We start from the raw sequence: 22949 nt of genomic DNA, 5'->3' as shown, positions 1-22949 counted from the left end.
TTTTTAAGATGGTAAGACTTTGAAATCTCATCATATGGTTAGGGTACTGTAGTTAGCCCTTAACTGCTGTGGAATAATCCTTTTGTACACTGTAAAGACGCCACTCAGATTGGTTTAATAAAAAGCTGACTGGCTAGTAGCCAGGCAGGAGTATAGGTGGGACAACCAAACTAAGGATGCAGGGATGAAGAAGGGTGGGGTCAAGGGAGATGCCAGAAGACACAGAAGAAGCAGGACATGTAGAAAATGAGGTAATAAGCCATGAGCCACGTGGCAGAGGGTAGGTAAGAAATATGGGTTAATTTATGTATGAGTTAGTTAATAACAAGCTGAACTGTTGACTGAGCATTTATAATTCATATTAAGCCTCTGTGTGGTTGGTTAACTTGGGAGCGGCTTGCAGGACAGAAACTTCCATCTACACTTAACTCCATTTGAAGCAAGCTGTTATTTCAGAATAGCTTTGCTATCATTAGCTTTTTCTTTCTTTCTCATAGCATTATTTACATCAACAGAGATGAAAGCAGTTTAAAAATTTCACTGAAGTGATGGCTTAGCAGGTAAGAGTGTGTGCTATTCTTTCAGAGGACTTAAATTTGATTTCTAGCATCGATATCAGGCAGCTCACAACTGCCTAGAACTCCAGCTTCAGGGATATCTGATGCTTCTTGACCACCAATGACACCATACAAAGGTGGCCATGTTCAGACACAACACATAATTTTAAAAAATTTGAAAAAACAACTGACAACTTAAAAACCTATTAAAAAGTAAATGGATAGAGAAAATAAAGTCAGGCTGGGCGTGGCTGTCCACATTTTAATTAGCACTCCTGGGAGACAGTTAGATCTCTGTTTGCGGCTAGCCTAGTCTACATATCCAGTTCCAGGTCAGTCATGTATACACAGTGAAACCCTGTATCTACTTCCATCACTCCTCCCCAAAGAGAAAAAGATAATAAGGTTTACATATTTATGGACAATTGGATAGCCTTAAGAAAACAATGTAACATGCCACAGTATAGTAAACCTCAGAGATATTATGTTACATGATATTAACCAGTAACATGTGGTCAAGTGCTGTATGATTCAAGTCATTTGAAATACATAAAGGATTCAGATTCAAGAAACTGAATTGATTTCCAGAGGCAAAAAGGAAAGGAAAAGGAGAATTGCAAAATGAAAAATTCTAGAGACCTTTTAGGTAACAACAAGAACAAGCTTAGTACTACTTACCTGAGCACTTAAGAATGGTTGACAGAGTCTGGTGGTGGTGGCACATGCATTTACTCCCAGTACTCATGAGGCAGAGGCAGGTGAGTCTCTGTGAATTTGAGGGCAATCTGGTCTATAAAGTGAGATCCAGGACAGCCAGCACTATACATTGAAATCCTATCTTGAAAAACCATATTTAAAAAGAAGAGGTTGCCAGAGTAAATTCAACATTGTGTTTTTTATTTGTATCTGTGTGTGCCTGAGCATCAGATCCATGCAGGAGTCTGTATGGAGGCCAGAAGATATCAGATCCTGGTACTGGAGTTATAAGCAGTTGTGAGCTGCCATGTGGGTGGTAGGCATTAGGCTTGGGTCCTCTGCAAGAGCAGTAAACACTCTGAATCACTGACTCATTTCTCCAGCCCAATGTTGTCTATTTTACAACTACAAAAAATTATCCCCGTAATTCTGATAGTAGCTAGATCTCAGAAATGTCAGTAGCAGATCAAGTATATGAGGAAATTCCTGTCCCTTCCTTCTTTGTGGCGAACCCCTTGACCAGCAATGAAGAACGACCACCAATCGAGGATTCTTCTCACATCACACTTTATTGGAGCCTCTTGGTTAAAGGGAGAGCAGGAAGCGAGAGAGAGCAAGAAACAAAAGAGAACAAAAAGAGAGAGAAAAAGCGAGAGCGAGAGAGAGAGAGAGAGAGCCAAGTGGCATCTGCTTAAATAGGGTGAGGGGACTCAGGTACTGCCCTGATTGGTAAATACCAGTCTGCTGATGCCCGGAGCCTCGGGATTGGCCAGTGATAAGGCTCAATTGCGCATGTGCAGGCAAAGGGCACTCAGCCCCACGGAGCAATACCAAATAAGGACTTGATTACCTCCAAGCTGCAGGAACGTCGGTGCCATCTTGTAATGGCGATTTCTCCTAACGGCTCCCTACACTTCTTCACTGTCTTTCCTGGCTCACGTCTTTACTATTACATAAATTAATAAAGCTTATGAATAGAAACAGGACACAAAGCAATTCTGTGTCTCCTTACTCTCGCATTTTGTCTTCTACAGATAGAAAAACTGAAACAGCAATTGGTTGAAACAAAGGAAAAAGCCAAAGAAGAGAAGGAAAAATTGGTAAGTATCTACATATACTAATAGTTTACTTATTAGGGAACCAGATTTCTAGTGAGTTTGGTTATTTTAGGCCCAATAAGTGAAGCTGGAAGGAAGTAGTGTATGCCTTTAATCCTAGCACAGTCAAGACTGTTACACAGAGAAGCCCCGGCTCAATAAACCAATAAATAAACCAATAAATAAATAAATAAATAAAGTGAAAAGGGGGGTTCAGAAGCATTGATCCCCAGATATTTAACAAAAACAAAACAAAATAATAAATGAACAAATATAAAACTCATGTACTTGTTTATACAAATGTCCAAAAGTAGCATCTTGTGGGGTATGTGACACACACCAGCTACTTCAAAGGCTGAAGTAGGAGTTCTACTTGAGTCTAGCAGTTAGATGTTCTCAAAGCCAGTGTTGTGGGCAACATAGCAAATCTTTTTTTTATTTTTTATTTATTTATTTATTTATTTTTTAAATAAGAAATAGATTTTTACTGAAGACTGCAATTCTACAGTTTTATAATGAGAGGAACATCCATATAAATTATAACCTTAATAACAACATAGGTTAAGTAGAACTATTAGAATTATACAGAGAATTCTTTGAATTTATTCTTTAGGTCATTTTATGTGCTTGAGTGTTTGCATACATATACAACATAGCAAATCTTGTCTCAAAAAACATAGATACCGAGTTCCAAAATGAATAATAATACTTGGAGTACAGATGCAAGAATATTGGACTGAGTTGTGTGCTAAAGATCAAACCTAGGGGCTTCTTCATACTGGCAGATGTTATATCTTATGTTATACACCCAGACTCAAACACAGGGTTTTTATTTTGTTGTATGATACACCTTTATCCCTTACAGAGACTTCTAAATGATATCAGTATAATTACCTTATTACTTAGGGCTTACTACAGTAACAATCTCAGAACACTAATACCACCACCTGTACATTGCTAGAAGAGTTCAAAATAATGTAAAATTTTTGGTTTCTCTCCTAATACATATCAATAAAGGTCTCTGATCAAAACTTCAAAAATATTTCCTCTGTGTGGTGCTGAGGATTGAACCCAGGACTTCATGCATGCCACTTCATTAATTCAACACTACTGCTTTTTTAAAACTACGTGAAACCCAGGTGTGGTGACTCATTTCTGCAATTCTAGCATTCAGGAGGCTGAGGCAGGCGGATTGCTGTGAGTTCAAAACTAGCCTAGGCTTCATAGTTCAAGGGCAGAGTAGTGGGAGGCTAAGGAAGTTGAAGGGAAGCAAGTGGGAAGACCCCATCTTAAATATAATATGAAATTCCTTTCTGTAAGATTGTGTTGCCAACTAAACACAGGTATCTTATTTGGTTTGGGTTTTATTTTCTTCTGGGGTCTGAACCAGGATTTTACTTACTAACCACACATTCTACTTTCTGAGCTACGTAGACAAAAAACAAAAAACGCCAGGCGGTGGTGGCATACGCCTTTGATCCCAGCACTAGGGAGGCAGAGGCAGGCGGATCTTTGTGAGTTCAAGGCCAGTCTAGTCTACAAGAGCTAGTTCCAAGACAGGCTTCAAAGCTACAGAGAAACCCTGTCTCAAAAAACAAACAAGCAAAAATTCCTGAATTTTTTTTCTTATTTAAGGCCCACTGGCATTATTTTACAGAAATTAAGATTTTATGCAAAAATTATGGCTTTATGCAAAATAGAGGTGGAACAGTTCTTTCAAGAAAATACATAATGGCTCAGGCCTCAGATAAAGCATGGCTCTGTGGAACACTTGTTTTTCTTAACTCATTTACTTTTTTTTTTAATACAGGAACAAAAGTATACTATGCAAATAAATGAGTTGGAGGGACAGTTTCATCAAAAAGCCAAAGAAATTGGCATGATTCAGACAGAGCTAAAGACAATAAAACAATTCCAGAAGAGAAAAATCCAAGTGGAAAAAGAATTAGATGAGGTAAATTTCTTTCTGTTCCTTCTTCTTTTAAAAAAAGGATTTATGTATGTGCATATTTTTGCCTGTATGAATTTAAGTATGCTTTATGTATTCCTGGGGCTGAAGGAGGCCAGAAAAGGATGCTGGATACCTTGGTACTTGATTGACTGAAGGTTGTGAGCCACCTCGTTGGTCCTGGGAACTAAACCTGCCACTGAAAAAGCAGTAGGTATTCTTGACCACTGAACTGTCTCTCATTAAGGAGATTGGCTTAACAACTTAATGCCCCCGAGAAAAGTCCTTATATTTATTCCTGTGAAAAATCGTATTTTAGAGAAGAGAAAGGGAAATATCTCATCTGTTGTATATATTTTTATGTTATCTGTATGCCTATTTTCTCTCTCTCTCTCTCTCTGCGTGTGTGTGTGTGTGTGTGTGTGTGTGTGTGTGTGTGTGTGTGTGTGGAGTGTATCTGTGTGGAGGTCAGGGGAGGTCATCTTGCAGTCCTTTCCTTCTACCATGTAGGTTTCAGAGGTGAACTCAGATGGTCAGGCTTGGTGGCAAACACCCTTATCTGCTGATTCAGTTCACCTGCCTGACAACTTTTTTTTTCTAGGCATTAATTTCTTTGTGAACTTGGCAAATCTCAGCCAAGACACCAATCATATTAATAGTTAAACTACATATATGTTCTTAGGAATTGTTAGTAGGAGAGTTCTACAGGAAAATGTGTTTAGGATGAGGGAAAATTTTAGGAAAAATTAGAAGGCTGTATGGGTAGGGATGAATGAGGTGAGGTGTAAGGGGCCGCCAGGACATCGCCATGGCGAAATGGTGCCAGCGGTCCAACAGCTTGAAGGTAAACAGATCCTTTTGATGTTGCTGTGCAGGCCAGAGCGCCCTGGGCCTGTATTTTGCATAACTGAGCCTTGGTTCCCTAGCCTATCCCGAAACCCCGGGCTTCAGCGGAATGGTATTAACCAATCAGTATCCGAGCCTCTCCACCCTAGAAAAGCGGCTGCCTTTCAGCTTCTCTCTCTCTCTCTCCCTCTCTCTCCCTCTCTCTCTCTCTTTCTCTCTCTCTCTTGTCCCCATTTCCCCTTCAACCGAGTTGCTCCAATAAAGTTGTGATTTGGGAAGAATTCTCGATTTCGTGGTCGTTCCTGCTTGCTGGTCAAGGGGTGCGTCTCACAGTGAGGAACACTGAAGTTTCCTGAAAACAGACTGTTCTATGCTATTTGCTGATTTCCATGGTATAGCTAGGGAGAATCATCTGAATGCTTGATTAAAGCTTAAGAATTTGCTTCCAAATTGGCACATCCATATGGCTGTGCAGGTGTTGTCAGTGACAGACGGTAGGTAGGCCTAAGCATCGTTCACCTGGACACTTAGTAAGCTGCTTGAGTGTCCTTGTTATATGTTGGTGGGTGGCATTGAGAGTGAATAATTCAAGAGCTGTGTAGAAGCTATCTTCGTGTGTGTGTGTGTGTGTCTAGTGATGGAATCCAGGGCCTTGTGTGTGCTATGAAAGCACTGTACTATTGACCTGGATCCCCAGCCCTAGCAGCTTTCTTCATGACATATCGTTTCTAGTGGCATAGCAACATTTCTGGCATACTCTGTTATTTGGGACAGTTTCTCTAAATCAGGTCCACATTTTAGGGGTGGAAATCGGGTTCCATCATTTGAAGATAGTGTCAAAGAATTGTAACCACCATATACCCTTATAACCCTAAGTATACACAGCAGCAGCAGGACTGTTTAGGTTGCTTGAGACACATCTTGTTATATAAAGTCTGGCCTCATGCTTGTAACAACATCCCTGCCTCAGCCTCTCAGGTGCTAGGATTACAGGCATAAGCCTCCTGAATTATTTTGTTTTTATTTTTCCTCAGATTTTATTTTTAGTTATGTGTATAAGTGTTGGGGTGTGTGTACATATGTGCATATACACAAAGAGGCTAGAATAGAGTTTTGGAGCCTTTGGAGCTGCAGTTATAGGCAGTTGGTAGCCAACTGATGTCGGAATTGGGAAATGAACTCGGATCTTCTGAAAGAGCAATACATGCTATTAATTGCTGAATCATCTCCGTAAGCCCCATCTTAATTTTATTTTGAGAAGGGTCTCATGTAGCCCAGGGTGGCTCTGAGCTGATCCTCTTGCCTCTGCCTCCTATGTGTTTGGATTACAGGAATGCCTCAATTCTATTAGGAATCTTTAAAATATCAGTTCTGATGATCTGATCATTTTCCTCAAGAATCTATATTTCTCAGCTGTCAAGAGCATATTGTTTAAGCAGCTTAATATGTAAGTTAAGACTGTACACCTATCTAATTTTAATTTTTTCTTTTCCTTTTCTTTCTTTCTTTCTTTCTTTCTTTCTTTCTTTTTTTTTTTTTTTTTTTTAGTTTTTCGAGACAGGGTTTCTCTGTATCTTTGGAGCCAGTCCTGGAACTAGCCTGGTAGACCAGGGTGGCCTCGAACTCACAGAGATCCACCTGCCTCTGCCTTCCGAGTGCTGGGATTAAAGGCATGTTCCACCACTGCCCTGCCTGTTTTTGTTTTTCGAGACAGAGTTTCTCTCTGTAACAGCTCTGACTGTCCTGGAAATCATTTTGTAGACTAGGCCAGACTGGAACTCACAGAGGTCTACTGACCTCTGTCTTGCAAATGCTGAGATCAAAAGTGTGCACCACCATGCCCAGCTTAAATTTTAATCTTTTATAACAATACACTTACACCAACACATGGTCTTTTATCCGTTAGTTTACCCAAATTGGATATTCACATAACTTTGAAGTCTTCTTTATTTTCTTTGTGCTTGAAGTCAGAGCCTTGGGCATGTTTGACAAGGAATCTATCAGCTATACTCCAGTTCTGTCTTTCTTGTTTTGTTCAGAATATTTTATTTTAATAGATTTCTGATAGATCTCTATCCATTAAAATTTCTCCTAGCCTTCAAAGGCTTACCTTATGCACTTTCTCCCCAGGCTTTCCCCTAGAGTCCTGTTTAAGATTCCTTATATCTTCCCATGGGATTTGATACAGAACACATCTTGATTTACCTTATCTTCCCTACTAGATTGTAAATTCTTTGAGCCGGAAATTTTGTATTCATTGCAAAACAAGAAGCACAACAGCATTTAACTAAAGACAGAGGGCATCTTTTTCTTAAACCTTTGCTGACTGGTGCACGCGCTCTGACGTTCTTGGCCCCAGCGACAGAGAGCGGCTCTGTAGTGACGTAGCTGCGGATGACGTAGTATCCCGCGCCACCCAGCATCCCGTAGATACTGCTAGCCGTTTCAGCGCTCCGAAGTCGAAGATGGCGGAGCAAGTTTCTCAGGAAAAGTCGGCGGACCAGGTGTGCTCTTTCCTCTTCAAAAAGCCCGGGCGGAAAGGGAATGCTGGCCGCCGGAAGCGGCCAGCGTGCGACCCCGACTCTGGGGAAAGCGGAAGCAGTAGCGACGAGAGCTGCGCAGTGGTGAGACCAGAGAAAAAACGGGCCACCCACAATCCAATGATTCAAAAGACGAGTGGCAGTAGTAAACAGAAGGCGGCCTACTGTGATCTGAGCAGCGAAGAGGAGGAGAAGACCGAGAATGAGAGTCTGGGCGTAGTCTACAAGTCCACGCGCTCGGCGAAACCGGTGGGGCCCGAAGATATGGGGGCGACAGCTGTCTACGAGCTGGACACAGAAAAGGAGAAAGATGCACAGGCCATTTTTGAGCGCAGCCAAAAAATCCAGGAGGAGTTGAGAGGCAAGGAGGATGACAAGATCTATCGTGGAATTAATAATTATCAGAAATACATGAAGCCCAAGGATACGTCCATGGGCAATGCCTCCTCCGGCATGGTGAGAAAGGGCCCCATCCGAGCCCCTGAACATCTCCGTGCCACCGTGCGCTGGGATTATCAGCCTGACATCTGTAAGGACTACAAGGAAACCGGCTTCTGTGGCTTTGGAGACAGCTGCAAATTCCTCCATGACCGTTCAGATTACAAGCACGGGTGGCAGATAGAACGTGAGCTTGATGAGGGCCGTTATGGTGTGTATGAAGATGAAAACTACGAAGTAGAAAGTGATGATGACGAAATACCATTCAAATGTTTTATCTGTCGCCAAACCTTCCGAAATCCAGTTGTCACTAAGTGTAAGCATTATTTCTGCGAGACCTGTGCACTGCAGCATTACCGTACCACTCCACGCTGCTATGTTTGTGAGCAGCAGACCTATGGGGTCTTCAATCCCGCGAAAGAATTGATTGCTAAACTGGAGAAGTATCAAACAGCAGAGCGTGGTGCTTCCAACACCCCAGAAGACCCTGATGGAGTCTAATTGCCATCACTTAGGTTTTCCATACTTGTCAGATCTCAAAGTACCTTTGTTTTGGTCACCTCAAAAATCAACCATAATTGAAGGAATGTTAAATTTTCTAGGAAGAGTATCCAAGTTTTGTTTTATGTAACAATGCTGCAGATTAAATCAGTACAGTTGACTTTGGAACTCTCAAACTACCATCCTGTATATAGCTATACATTCTAATAAATTAATAACTAGTTCATACTCTAGTGCCCTGATTCGGTTTTTCTTTTTAAAAGAACAATGTCGCCACCTATTGGAGAAGTAGATTTTAGAGATTCCTAAAAGGGCAAAGTTACTGCCTTACTGGAAAAAAACCAGGGCAGTTCTGTGGAATCTCAAATGTGGAAGAAATGAAGCAGAGGTGAGGGGCCACATACTTAAAATTGCAATGTCTATGTTAGGTAAGAGATTTTTATTTGTATAGACTTGTAAGAGTCTAAAGAAATTTAACTTATGAAAAGGAATTCAAATCATGTATTTTAAAGAAGAAAGTGAAATGAGTGTGTTTTGTTTTGTGTGTATGTATGGTGTGTGTATGAATGCTCCTGCCTTTGTGCAATAAGGGAGGTCAGAGACAACTTTGTGGAGTCATCTCTAACCACTTTTACTTACAAAGCTAACTTAGGAAGTTGTCAGCCTGTGTGACAGACGCGCTCACCCTTTTCCTCCTGCGTCATCTCACTTGCCCTTTGTTTGGGGTTTTGAGACAGTCTTTCTGTGTCTCAGACTGATTACAACTCATTACATATTCCAGGCAGATCTTGAATTTGGGATTTTTGCCTCAGACTTCCAACTGCTGGGATTACAAGTGTGAGTCACTGTGCTCAGCCACTAATTTTCACTGTAACTTTTATTTATTTATGTGTGTGTAGAAGCTAGAATAGAATTTGGAGTCAGTTTCTTCCATTGTGTGACTCCTTGGTACCTTTTCCCATTAAGCCATTTTGTTGACCCCACTAATTATCTTTTGAAAGATTTTTTATTGATATATAGATTTGGGGAAGTCTTATGATGTATCAGAGCTCCATCTCCAGACACCTGGGTGAGGAATATTTGAACCATACATTAACTGGCATGTTGACGTTAATTTTCAAAGTGTGACAAAATAAACCATTTCAAAAGTTAAATACAAACAGTAAGAAAGAAGATCTGAAAGAAATAATAAAATGGAGATTTAGTATATTAGAGCAGATTATAATAGGAGAAGATATCATTATGCCATTAAATGTTTATTGTGCTAAACGCTTTACTTGTATTGTTTAAATCTTACCTGTATTGGTTACTTTTCTCCTTGTGAAAAATACTTGTGACAAAAGCAACATTTGGTTTACAATTTGAGTGCAGTTCATCATGCTGGGGATGTAATGGCCTCAAAAAATGTGAAGCAGCTGGTCACACCCACAGTTAGAAGCAGAGAATGATAAATGCTGGTACTCCATTTGCTTTCTCATATTCAATCCTGGACCCAAAACTATTGAATAGTGCTGCCCACATTTGGGTGGTTCTTCCCTTGACTATTTTAAAAGATGTGTGTGTGTGTGTGTGTGTGTGTGTGTTAAGTATATCTGTGTTTGTATATCCTTAGAGGCCAAAAGACGACATCAGATTGCTTATAGCTGGAATTATAGGCAGTTGTAAGTCACCAAACATGGGTGTTAGAAACCAAACCTCTGGAAAAATATTAAATGCTCTTAATCACTTAGATATCTCATCAGTCACAGAACCTTCCTAAAAACACTTTCATAGACACATCCAAAAGAATATTTTTATGGGGATTCTTTTTTTTTTTTATTCTTTGTTTTGTTTTTGTTGAGACAGGGTATCTCTGTGTAGCCCTGACTGTCCTGGAACTTACTCTGTAGACCAGACTGGCCTAGAATTTACAGAGATCCACCTGCCTCTGCCTCCCAAATGCTGGGATTAAAGGCATGTGCCACCACACTGGGCCTGAGATATTATATTATTCTTTTTCCCCTTTTTCTTATGCATCTGTGTATTATGTTAATGTGTGTGTATACATGTATGTGGAGGCCTACGGTGGGAGGGAATCTTCCTCAGTCTTTCACCTTATTCTTTGAGGCAGTCTCTCAATCAAACCCTGAGTTCCTGATAAAACCAGTCTTCCCTCGCTAGTTTGCTCTGAGGATTCCTTGTCTTTCATCTTCCAGCTGGAATTATAGGTGGGTGCCACATCCACCTGTCATGCACAGGAATTCTAGGGCTCTGAGCTGCTTCTCTTGCTTGGAAGTATTTTAACTGCTGAGCCATCTCCCTAGTCCACTGTCATCATCTTTATAGTTGCAGACTATGTATTTTGTGACTCTGTATTTCATATATCTTAAGAGAAAATATCTCAATGCCCTGGGAATGGTTACTCATAGAAAGCCTTTAAGAAACTCAATCCAATCTGGTAAATCTATAGATAGTTAAGGAAAATGTGCTCAGAGGAGATGACAATTGATTTTGTGTTTATGTTTCAAGAATATATGACATACAATGTATCTTCATGATTTTCTATGAATATGTCCCACTCAATATTTGAGCCATTTTTTTTCTCTCTTTTTAGCTGAAAGAAAATTTAAGAAACTCAGAGAAAAAACATCAGGAGACTCTTAGAAGACTAGAAAGCAGATTTTTTGAAGAAAAGGTATAGAATATTAGTGTTAAGAAATGCTTTGTTTACTAGAACAAAGTATGTTTTTATGCATTCTGAGCATTCCAACATTCCATTTGGTATCATCTAGGAAATGTTATCAAGTAGCAGAAAGTAAGTGTAGTGGTATGCAGCCATAATTGTAGCACTTAAGATGTTGAGGCAGGAGGATCTTGAGTCCAAAGCTAGCTCTGAGCTAAGACTTGTATCAAAAAAAAAAAAGAAAGAAAGAAGAAAATAGAATACAAATGAGGAAAAACAAATCTTTATATTCTTTAATTCCCAGTGTCTAATTTTTTCCTGTTTTTTTGTTTTTGTTTTTGTTTTGTTTTTCAAGACAGGGTTTCTTTGTAGCTTTTGAGCCTGTCCTGGAACTCACTCTATAGACCAGACTGGCCTCGAACTCACAGAGATCCAACTGCCTCTACCTCCCTAGTGCTGGGATTAAAGGCATGGGCCACCACTGCCCAGCTCCTTTAATTTTTAATTCATACATAAAAACCAAATTTGACCTGGTGGTAGTGTTGCACACCTTTAATCCCAGCAGTCAGGAGGCAGAGGCAGGCGGATCTCTGAGTTCGAGGCCAGCCTGCTCTACAAAGCAAGTTCCAGGACAGATAGAGCTGTTACACATAGAAACCGTGTCTTGAAAAAACAATAAATAAATAAAAAAATAAATAAAATTTGTACATACTAATAGTGTACCATGAAGTTTCTCAATATATTTATGCTTTTTTTTTTTTGTTTTTGTTTTTCAAGACAGGGTTTCTTTGTGTAGCCCTGGCTATCCAGAAACAAGCTCTATACTCAGCCTCCTGCCTGTACTTATACAATATTTAAGTAAAGTTAAATATATCTTTTCAATTTATTTCTAACCTTTTTTGATGGGGTTTTTGTTTTTGTTTTGTTTTTGTTTTTTGAGATAGGGTTTCTCTGTAGCTTTGGAGCCTGTCCTGGAACTAGCTCTTGTTGACCAGGCTGGCCTGGAACACAAAGAGATCTGCCTGCCTCTGCCTCCTGAGTGCTGGGATTAAAGACGTGTGCTGCCACCACCACCTGGCTTGTTTCTTACTTTTAAGATAAGGTCTTAGGTAGCCACAGGCTGACCTTAAACTTTCTATTACTGAGGCTCTGCCTTGAACTTCTGATTTTCCCAGTTGCACTTTCCAAGTGGTGGGATTACAGGTATGTACATCATGCTCCATTAATAAGAATATGTATCTCCTCATGTAAGTACCATTTATGATGGAACTTTCAAAAGATTTTCTTCTAGTTTTTTGAAACGTATCACGTGTTGTTATCAACTTTCAAGCTGCTTAAGCACATCAGAAACTCATGCTTATATGTAACTATAACTTAGCGCCCAAATCTACATTTCTCCATCCTGTCCCCTCTGTGGGTAGTTTTATGTCAACTTGACATAAGCTTAAGAGTCTGAGAGGAAGGAATTTTAGTTGAGAAAATGCCTCCCTAAGATTATACTATAGGGAAGCCTGTTTGCCATTTCTTAAATAGTAATGGATGTGGTAAGGCCCAGCCCATCTTTACAATACCATTCCTGGTCTACTGGTCCTGAGTGCTGTAAGAAAGGCTGAGTGTGCCTTGGCCAGCAAGTCAGTAACCAGCAATCTTCCATGACTTCTGTATTAGCTCTTGCCTCCAGGTCCCTGCACTGACTTTTCTCAGTGATGAACTGTGATATGGAGGTATAAACAAAATAAATCCTTTTCTTCCCCAGTTGTTTTGGTCATGGTGCTTCATCACAGCAACCGAAACCCTAAGACACCCTCTTCACTTTTCCAGGCCCCCATAACTACCATTCCAATCTCAACTCCCATGAGTTTAGACATCTATTTACCTATTTTGTGGTGCTGTGATTAAACATAGGACATTACACACGGTAGGCAAGCACTCTAACACTGAGTTATACTTTCAGCCAGAGATCAACTTTTGTGTTTGATTGTTTGTTTGTTTGTTTTTTGAGATGGTTTCTCTGTGTAGCCCTGGCTGTCCTGGAACTCACTTTGTAGACCAGGCTGGCCCCTAACAGAAATCGGTCAGTCTCTGCCTCCCGAGTGCTGGGTTTAAAAGTTTCCCCCACTGCCTGGTAGAGACCAAGCTTTTTAGAGTATACTTCTGAGGGAAATCACACAGCCTTTCTGTGCCTTATTTCACTTAGCACAGTGATCTCTAGTTCTGGTAAAGCTGTCAGAAATGACCAGATTTCACTCTTTTTTATGACAACAGCATTTCAACATTCATATATATATATATATACCACATCTATTCACCAATTAGTGGGTAGGCATTTAGGTTGTTTCTGTCAGAGTCTTGAAATATCCTCAAGAGGGATTGCTAAACCGGGTGGTGGTGGCGCATGCCTTTAATCCCAGCACTCAGGAGGCAGAGGCAGGCGGATCTCTGAGTTCGAGGCCAGCCTGGTCTACAAGAGCTAGCTCCAAAGCCACAGAGAAACCCTGTCTCAAAAAAAAAAAAAAAAAAAAAAGAGGGACTGCCAACTTGTGAAGGCTTAAGTCCTCAGTTCCCTTGGTATTTCCCTCTTTTTTTTCTTTGTTGTTGTTGTTTTGAGATGGGATCTCACTATGCAGCCTTTACTCACCCAGAACTCAAAATGTAGATCAGGCTGGTTTGTCTTGAACTCACAGAGATTCCTCCTGCCTCTGCCTCCTGAGTGCTGGTTATTATAGGTGTGTGCCATCATGTCCTGCACATTCCCCAATTTTAAAATGAGTGACTTTCATCATGTTTCATTTAGCAAATCATCTTCCAGCTCTGCTTTCTAAGTCTCCTTCCCTGCTTTATGGATATGCCATTATTGTAGCTTGCTTTTCTGTTGCTCTGTTAATCATCCTGAAAAAGCAACTAGGGAAGGAAGGAGTTTATTTCATCTTACAGCCCCCAGGTCACAGAACAACCTTGAGAGAAGTGAGGGCAGAAACCGAAGCAGAGACCATGGAAGACTGCTTACTGGCCTGCTCCCAGGCTCAGTCTGGTAGCTATCTTTCTTTTTCAGCCCAGGCTCATAGCAGACTCAGCCATCTTACATGAATTAGCAATCCAGAAAATGCCCCACAGACATTACCACAGGTCCATCTGAGAGAGACAGTTCTTTAATTGAGGCTCCTTTGTTCCAGGGGTGCCAAGTTGACAACCAAGACTAGCCATCATAGTTACACTGCTGGCTCAGTGAGAAATTTCTTAATTATTTATAGTTACGCATATGGGTGTTTTGCCTGCATCTGTGTTTGTGCACTTGTGTGCCTTGTGCCAAGGCCAGAAGAGGGCATTGATTCCCCTAAACTGGAGTTACAGACAACCGTGAGCTGCCATATTGTGTGCTGGGAATTGAACCCCAGGCCTCTAGAAGAGCAGCCAGTGCTCTCAATCACTGAGCCTTCCCTCCAACCCCATACTATCCTTTTTGCTGCCTCTTTCATTCATCAGTAATTAAGAGTTCTTTATATCAGGTCACGTGAACAGGAATATTTTTTAATCTATTTAATTTTATGTGTATGTGCCCGAGTATATGCATGTTTAGGGGCCTATGGATGTTGGAAGAAGTGTCAGATCCCTGGAATTAGAGTCATAGTTGTTGTGAACCACCACTTAGGTGCTGGGAACTGAACCCAGTCCAGCGCAAGAGCAGTGAGGGCTTTTAAACACTGAAGTATCTCTCTAGCTCCCAAACAAAGAACTCTGTTTGATGCTGAAGTAATTATTTTGTGATATGAAATATTTGTTTTAGAAGTATGGTTTTGCATCCTTAGTCATCAGAGAAATGCAAATCAAAACAACTCTGAGATTCCATCTTATACCTGTAAGAATGGCCAAGATCAAAAACACTGATGACAACTTATGCTGGAGAGGTTGTGGGGAAAAGGGAACATTTCTGCATTGCTGGTGGGAATGCAAGCTGGTACAACCCCTTTGGATGTCAGTGTGGTTTCTCAGAAAATTAGGAAGCCGCCTTCCTCAAGACCCAATAATACCACTTTTGGGTATATATCCAAAGGATGCTCAATCGTGCCACAAAGACATGTGCTCGACTATGTTCATAGCAGCTTTGTTTGTCATAGCCAGAACCTGGAAATGCCCCTTGATCGAAGAATGGATAAGAAAAATGTGGTACATTTACACAATGGAGTACTACACAGCAGAAAAAAATAACAGCTTGAATTTTGCAGGAAAATGGATGGAATTAGAAAACATTATTTTGAGTGAGGTAACCCAGACACAGAAAGACAGTTATCACATGTACTTACTCATGGGTGGTTTTTAAACATAAAGCAAAGAAAGCCAGCCTACAAACCACAATCCCAGAGAAGTTAGACCACAATGTGGACACTAAGAGAGACTTACATAGATCTAATCTACTTGGGAAGTAGAAAGTATAAAAAGACAAGATCTAAGTAAATTGGGAGCATGGGGACCTTGAGGGGGGGATTGAAGGAGGGAAGGGAGAGGCAGGGAGGGGAGCAGAAAAAATGTAGAGCTCAATAAATATCAATTATATATAATATGATTTTGTATTTAAGCCTCCCATATTGTGTTTTTTAGCACCGTCTGCAACAAGAGGCTGAGAAGAGGATAGTAATGCTGGCCGAGAGAGCCCACCATGAAGCTGTGGTGTAAGAGCCGGTTGCTTCCTCCATTTTATTCTTACCTTCCTTTGTCTCTTGGCAAACTTGCTTTAAATGTTTTTGTCTACCTGTATACTCTTCATAATTCCCTACCCTTTATGCTCCATCCTTTCCATAACATGATATGGTAGCAATAACCTAGTCTTTGAAGTTATATCCTGACTACCTACATGCATGCTGATTAACTACTGGGAAATTTACTTTTTAAATTATTTTATTTATTTATTTAGGTAGGCATATTTGAGGGTATAGTAGTGCCATAATTTGAGTGTGGAAGTCAGATAACTAGCAGGAAGTTGGTTCTCTCTTCCATCACGTTTCTAGGGATAGAACTCAGATCATTTAGATTGATGGCAAGTGCCTCTACCAACATGGAGCTATCTCACTGGCCTCACTGGAATATTTTTTTTTTTTTGAGACAGGGTATCTTCGTGTAGCTTTGGCTGTCCCGAAACTACTCTGTAGACCAGGCTGGCCTCACACTCACAGAGATCCACCTGCCTCTGCCTCCCAAGTGCTAGGATTACCTGTCTTGTTGGAAGAATTCTTAAGAAAATAAATTTCATGAAAAAAAAATAGGCCATCCAGATATGGTGGCACACACTTAAAATAATCCCAGTACTTAGGAGGCTGAGGGAGGAGCGTCACCTATCTAAGCCAGCCTAGACTGCACAGTAAGACCATTACAAACACACCCAAAGTAAGGCCATTGAGCAACTTTGTGGAATTGTCAGATTATATATATATATATGTGTGTGTGTGTATGTGTGTGTGTGTGTATGTGTGTGTGTGTGTGTAATAATTCTAGAGTGTGTTTATGTTAACAATGAACCCCAGGTCTTGATGGTTTATTTCTTGTTAATGTAATGATGAGTCTGGCAGCTTTCTTCATATGGTGATGCAGGAACTTGGGCTGCTTCCATCTTGTCCCTCTGTGACCGTGGAGTTCTATAGGTCATCATATGACATGGATAGAGGAGGGCATGGGAAACTGGTGCCACATTACTGCGTGTGAGGTGCTAGAGATTGAAAACCCAGGCGTGCACATCCATTCTACTGCTGAACTACACCCTAAAGCTCCCTTCACTTTTTGAAACAGTCTTGCTAAATTGCCAAGGCCAGCCTTGTACAGGATAGGTGGCCCAAGCAGGCCATGGGCTTGTCAGCCTCCTGCTCAGCTTCCTGAATAGCTAGGATTAAAGGTATGCCACGATTCGTAGTTTTTTTGTTTTGTTTTGTTTTTAAAGAGACAGATTCTTGCTATAGCTCAAGTTGTCAAACAACTTGTATCATCATGGCCAGCTAACACATAGGTTTTTACTTATTGCTGAGGAAGAACTTAGTCACAAGGTCACCATCTACCTATTGAGTAGTTACTCACAGGCTAAATTGTGGTAGTGTCATATGTGTCTGGTGTTCTGCTCTCCCCCAGACTCTGGTGCTCGAAGTTAATTCCAGGGAATTTCACATGCTAAGCAAGTATTCTCTCGCTCACCTACATGCCCGGCCTAGTGGTGGTCAGTATAACGTGTGGAGGATAAAGCTGACATTGTTCTCTAGTACTTAAAACGCAGGCATGAGCCAGATGTGGTGATGCCTACTTTTAATTCCAGCACTCCAGAGGCAGTGGCAGATGGATCTCTGTGATTTTGTGGCCATCCTGGTCTACATAGAGTAACCCTTACTCACCCCCCCAACCCCCCGCCACATACAAGAAACTTGGGCCTATATTTTGGGTTCTTAAATCTAAATATCTTTCAGGCAGTTGAACAGTGCTGGGAGAAATGTTTTCAAAGAGAACGTGTATCTTCACAAGGCGCTTACTTACCACTTGAAGGAAGCTGAAGTGCGACAGAAAAACTCCAAGAAGTTACAAGAAAGTCATTCCTGCCTTTTACATCAAAAGGTTCCCACTCTCATTTAGATTTTCGTTCTTTTTCTTTTTAAGGATTATGTTGGTAAATACCAAGAATTGAGTATAATAATGATAGATGAGGCAGCAGTACTGTTTTCCTTCTGTCTTGATAATTGTATTTGAAAAGATTAATTACTAAATGATTTTTTGACATGTTAGCCATCATTTTGCAAATACATCAGAAATAATAACTAATTCTTATCCTCTCCTCCTCTAATACCTTAGAATACTCATTTTGTTTTGTTTATTGTTGGATCCTAAATCATTTAGGAATTGGTTTGGCTGTAACCGACCTCACATTAGTGGTATCACAACATAAAGCATCCTAAAGGATGCTTGAAAGAAAGCAATTCAGATCAGGATTGTCTTATTTAATTTTCTGTAACATATCGCTTATATTATTAACATTGGAAAACGTTGTATTTTTTTTCAAGACAGGGTTTCTCTGTAGCTTTCGAGCCTGTCCTGGAACTAGCTCTTGTAGACCAGGCTGGCCTCGAACTCACAGAGATCTGCCTGCCTCCGCCTCCCGAGTGCTGGAATTAAAGGCGTGCACCACCACTGCCCAGCAAAGTTGTATTTTTATTTCTTGTGTGTGGTTGTTTTGCCTGTATGCATGTCTGTGCACCATGTGCATGCAAGATTTCAGATCCTCTGGGACTAGAGTTACAGACAGTGGTGAGCCGCCATGTGAATGCTGGGATCTAAACCTGGTTCCTCTACAAAAATAGCAAGTGCTCTTTACTGCCAAGCCATCTTTCCAACCCTTCTCTTAAACATTTTTTCATTTTAGTGTTTGTGTATGTTGAGTACCTTATAGCCAGGGTGGCTGACAAGAGACCTAAAGGTTACTCCAGACAACAGGAGGGAAGATAAACAAAAACAAAACAACAAAAAATGGCTCTGTTAAAAAATCTTTCCAGGTGTCCTATTTCTTATATCTCATCTGGGTGGTGATGGCACACACCTTTAATTCCAGCCCTTGAGAGGCAGAGCAGATGAATCTCTTGAGTTCTAGGCCAGCCTGGTGTTCAGAGAAAGAGTTCAAGGACAGGCAGGGCTACTTGGAGAACTCTGTCTGGGGGAGAAAAGCAAGCAAGCAAAAAAAAAAAAAAAAAACCAAAACAAACAAAAACAAAAAAACAAAAAAACAACAAAAAACAAAAAACAAAAACAAGCCCAAAAGTTCACTTCTATTGCAACCTACCTGTCCTTTCTGAACTGCAAGAGACCCTGGAATTTTCAACTGACTTGAGGGAGGGAAAAAAAATGAACATTAGGATAGACAACTAGGAATCTGCTACAGTTTTCTTTATAGACTTGCCAGTGGTTTTGCACAATGTTATTGTTTTAATAATATAAAATATGTAACCTTGTAAGACTTATAGAGGCGGGGCGAAGAGATGGCTCAGTGGTTAAGAGCACTGGCTGCTCTTCCAGAGGTCCTGAGTTCAATTTCCAGCAACCATATCATCTCTAATGAGCTCACAATTATCTCTAATGAGATCTGGTGCCCTCTTCTGGCAGGAAAAAAAGGGGGAAAAGGAATTATAGAGGAAGTTTGTAAGTTTCCTAAAATCAGCGGATTGCTTTCACAAGCCTAGGCAAGGATCTAAAGATGTTTTTCTGCCCACAGAGATATGAAAATAATTGCCTCAGCCTAACACGAAGCTCAGATCCCCTTAGGTAACAGAATGTATTAAGGGAGGCTGGAGAGGTGGCTCAGCAGTTAAGAGCACTGGCTCCTCTTCTAGAGGTCCTGAGTTCAACTCCCAGCAACCGGTTACATGGTTCCTCGCAACCATCTGTAATAGGACTTGATGCCCTCTTCTTGTGTGCAGGTATACATGCAGAATACTCATACATAAAATATGAAGAAATAAAATTTTAAAAAATTATTGAGGGACTTTTAAGTTCTAGAATATTTAAAGAAAAAAAAACCTTACTTTCTGCTTTTTAGGAAATCAACGAGCTATTGGTTAAGGAAAAGATTATGCAACTTACCCAGCAGAAATCACAAATCCAAACTCTTCAGAAGAAGGTAGTAAGCTTGGAGAACGCTCTGACCTATATGACCACGGAGTTTGAGGCTGAAGTTTTGAAACTGCAGCAAAAGGCAATTATAGAGAACCAAGCAGGTCAGGTAGAAATTGACAAGCTGCAGCAGCTTCTTGAGATGAAGGACAGGGAAATGAATCGCGTGAAGAAGCTGGCTAAGAACATCCTGGACGAGAGGACAGAAGTGGAACAGTTCTTTCTCGATGCTCTCTACCAAGTGAAGGAGCAGATTCTCGCCAGCAGGAAGCAGTACAAGCAGATAGCACAAGCTGCTTTCAATTTAAAAATGAGAACAGCATGTGCGGGAAGAACGGAATATCCCAGAATCAGGACCTTTGATGGCAAAGAGCACAGTACCAATAGTGTGAATCAGGATCTCATGGAGGCTGAAAAATGGTACTAATGACACTGTAATATATTGTCTTTTTGTGTACTTGTTTTCTTATCCTTTAAAAAGAAAAAAAAGGAGAACTCAGCAGGTCCTAGCACAGGACAGACAGAAATTCCTGGCCTGGGCTACAGCTTGTCTTCTTTCCTCTAGAAAAGAGCAGATTCAGTCTGTTGGACAGATTTCATAGTAAGCTACTTGAGGACAGGAACTGACTTATCTGTACTTGGCATAGTGTGTAGGCTGTATGTGTTCTTAGCAGCCATCCCCACTTCTCTCATGACAGACATCTGTAAAGGTGGCCATTATTTTGTGCTTAGTGACATCATTGTGATAATGTCTTTTACTTTCTTTATCTTCGTTTTTATAAATTGGAAATTTGTTGAAAAATCTTTATTAGATTAGGTTAAACTTTTTTTTTTTCTTGAAACAGGGTCTCTCTTATGCAGCCCTGACTGTTCCGGGACTACTCTGTAGACCAAGCTGGCCTCAAACTCACAAAGGTCCCCTGCTTCTGCCTCCCGAGTGCTGGGACTAAAGGCATGCGTCATCACCACATCAGGCTAGTTTAAACAGTTTTACTAAGCATACTTTTCAGTTTCTTTTATGCTATTCCTTTACTATTTTGAGATAAAATTAATAGGTAACAACAATTATATAATTTTTAAAAAATAAATATAATTCTTTGTAACTACTGTCATGCAGAAATGTTCCATGGATTGGAGGGCATTCAATAGTGCCCCCTGCATCACTACTAACCAAAAGTCTCAAAACTTTCAAAATATCTAAAGATTTGCTCCTACCATAGGAAGTGGAATATCTGAGGCAGCATAGACTGTATCAGAGGTACATTCAGGTTCTCTTCAGCACTGCAGTCTGCCCACTATAACCTGCCAGTTTAGATCACAGTACATGTGTGTTTCTCACTTCACTTCATGACAACAGAACATTTTGCATTGGCTAGCGTGCTGATGATCCTTTTCAATTTATAATTTTGTAATGTGCATAGTTTGCTTTGAAATCATATATTGTCAGTTTGCTTTGGTCACATTTTCACTTTTTTTTTTTAAATTCTTCAGGCCAAGTACTCAAAAAAATGTGGATATTAGAGATTTGACCTGGGAGCAAAAGGAGAAAGTCTTAAGATTGCTCTTCGCAAAAATGAATGGTTTTGCTTCGAGGTAATTTCCCATTCTTGTAATGAAATGTCAAGTTATCAAACCTAGAAGCCACATGGGAACAATGACTGTATTGCTATTGAGAATTACAGAAATACATTGAAGGACCAGGAAGCTACTTGCTCAGCTGTTGCAACTCTTATAGACAAAGACTGGGAGATGAACGAATAAACACAAAAACAAGAGTTCTCCTACCAGAGTTATGAACAAAAGCCTGATCGCAGTGTCCCTTGTGGATTTTATAGCTGGAGTTAAGTGAGAACGATTTAGGAAGTCTGTTGTTCTGAACCAAATTCCATGTATGACTGTTGACAGCACTATTTTGTCAATATAGGGATGAAATTAACCTTGTGTTTAATGTGGAAATGGGAGAGAGAAAATAAATCTCAGACATTTAAGGTGATGCTTCCTAAGGATCACTGATGCTGAATGGCCAGCACCTTCAGGGAAACTTTTTTTTTCAAAGATTTATTTATTATGTACAGTGTTCTGCCTACATGTACACCTGCAGGTCAGAAGAGGGCACCAGATCTCATTACGGGTGGTTATGAAAAACTCTGTGGTTCCTGGGAATTGAACTCAGGACCTCTGGGAGGGCAGCCTGTGCTCCCAACCACTGAGCCATCTCTCCAGCCCCACCTTCAGGAAAACTTAACTGTTGAGCCTATATTGGTTTGCAGAGATGAACAAATTATTTTAGGCTGATGTTTGTTTGTTTTGTAGCTGAGTGTCATGTAGCTCAGGTTGCTTCTGTCTCACTTTATCACCAAGGCTAGTCTTGAACTCCTGATCTGCCTCCACCTCCAAGTAAGAATAGTAATAATTAGGAACTTAGTAAAAGTTCACAATTGACTATGTATAACTGTGAATTCAACAATAGAGTATTTTGTAATTGACCTACATTAGAGTATAAACAGTAAACAGCTAAAATAAATGACTTAGCAATCACTTAGGCACTATTAGTGTTTTACTAAGGATTTCTTTCATGTTTAACTACTAGAGTATTTAATATCACCACCATTTGAATAAGTATATGCTGTTTTCTTCATACTTGCTTAAGTCAAGTTTAGGAGTGGCATATGTGACTTTCTTGGGAAGTCAACATATGATATTCTTTATTATAGGGGGAGTTTTCCTATATTCTGGCAGTCGCCCCCAAATAACTACAAGAGACTTAATATAATTATGAATGCTTGGCCAATAGCTCAGGCTTATTATTAACTAACTCTTACAACTTAAATTAACCCATTTCTATTAATCTATGTATTTCCATGTGGCTTGTGGCTTTACCTGTCCTCAGCATGTCTTGTTCTCTCTGTATTTCTTGGTAACTCCACTGACTCTACCCTTCTTTCTCCTAGCATTCTCAATTTGGCTGTCCCACCTATTCTTCCTGTGTGGCTACTGGCCAGTCAGTTTTTTATTAACCAATGAGAGTAATATATC

General features: G+C 40.3%; 2 protein-coding genes across 10 annotated transcripts in view; both read left to right on the top strand.

Moving 5' to 3' along the window:
* The window catches only part of Bbof1 (basal body orientation factor 1), a 32098-nt gene that overhangs the window by 3318 nt on the left and 5831 nt on the right, over positions 1-22949 (top strand). For 6 of the 9 annotated variants that reach the window (XM_048449158.3, XM_048449157.3, XM_048449162.3 and 3 more), the window contains 7 exons: positions 2288-2353; positions 4161-4304; positions 11217-11297; positions 15882-15952; positions 17726-17870; positions 19840-20333; positions 21405-21506. In XM_048449158.3, the coding sequence (XP_048305115.1) occupies positions 2288-2353; positions 4161-4304; positions 11217-11297; positions 15882-15952; positions 17726-17870; positions 19840-20333; positions 21405-21506 (1103 nt within the window). Of the gene's footprint in view, positions 1-508; positions 561-2287; positions 2354-4160; positions 4305-11216; positions 11298-15881; positions 15953-17725; positions 17871-19839; positions 20334-21404; positions 21507-22949 lie in introns of those variants that run through there. The other 3 variants (XM_048449164.3, XM_048449160.3, XM_048449159.3) reach the window with 3 other exon arrangements.
* On the top strand, positions 7447-8856 carry LOC125409970 (E3 ubiquitin-protein ligase RNF113A). The gene has a single exon (XM_087911648.1). It carries the CDS (start codon positions 7610-7612, stop codon positions 8621-8623), a length of 1014 nt encoding a protein of 337 aa, XP_087767774.1. The 5' UTR covers positions 7447-7609; the 3' UTR covers positions 8624-8856.

This window comes from Myodes glareolus, chromosome 11 (assembly GCF_982192425.1).
Source record: "Myodes glareolus chromosome 11, mMyoGla1.1, whole genome shotgun sequence".
Taxonomy (NCBI): Eukaryota; Metazoa; Chordata; class Mammalia; order Rodentia; family Cricetidae; genus Myodes; species Myodes glareolus.
This window is presented reverse-complemented; position numbering and strand designations above follow the sequence as displayed.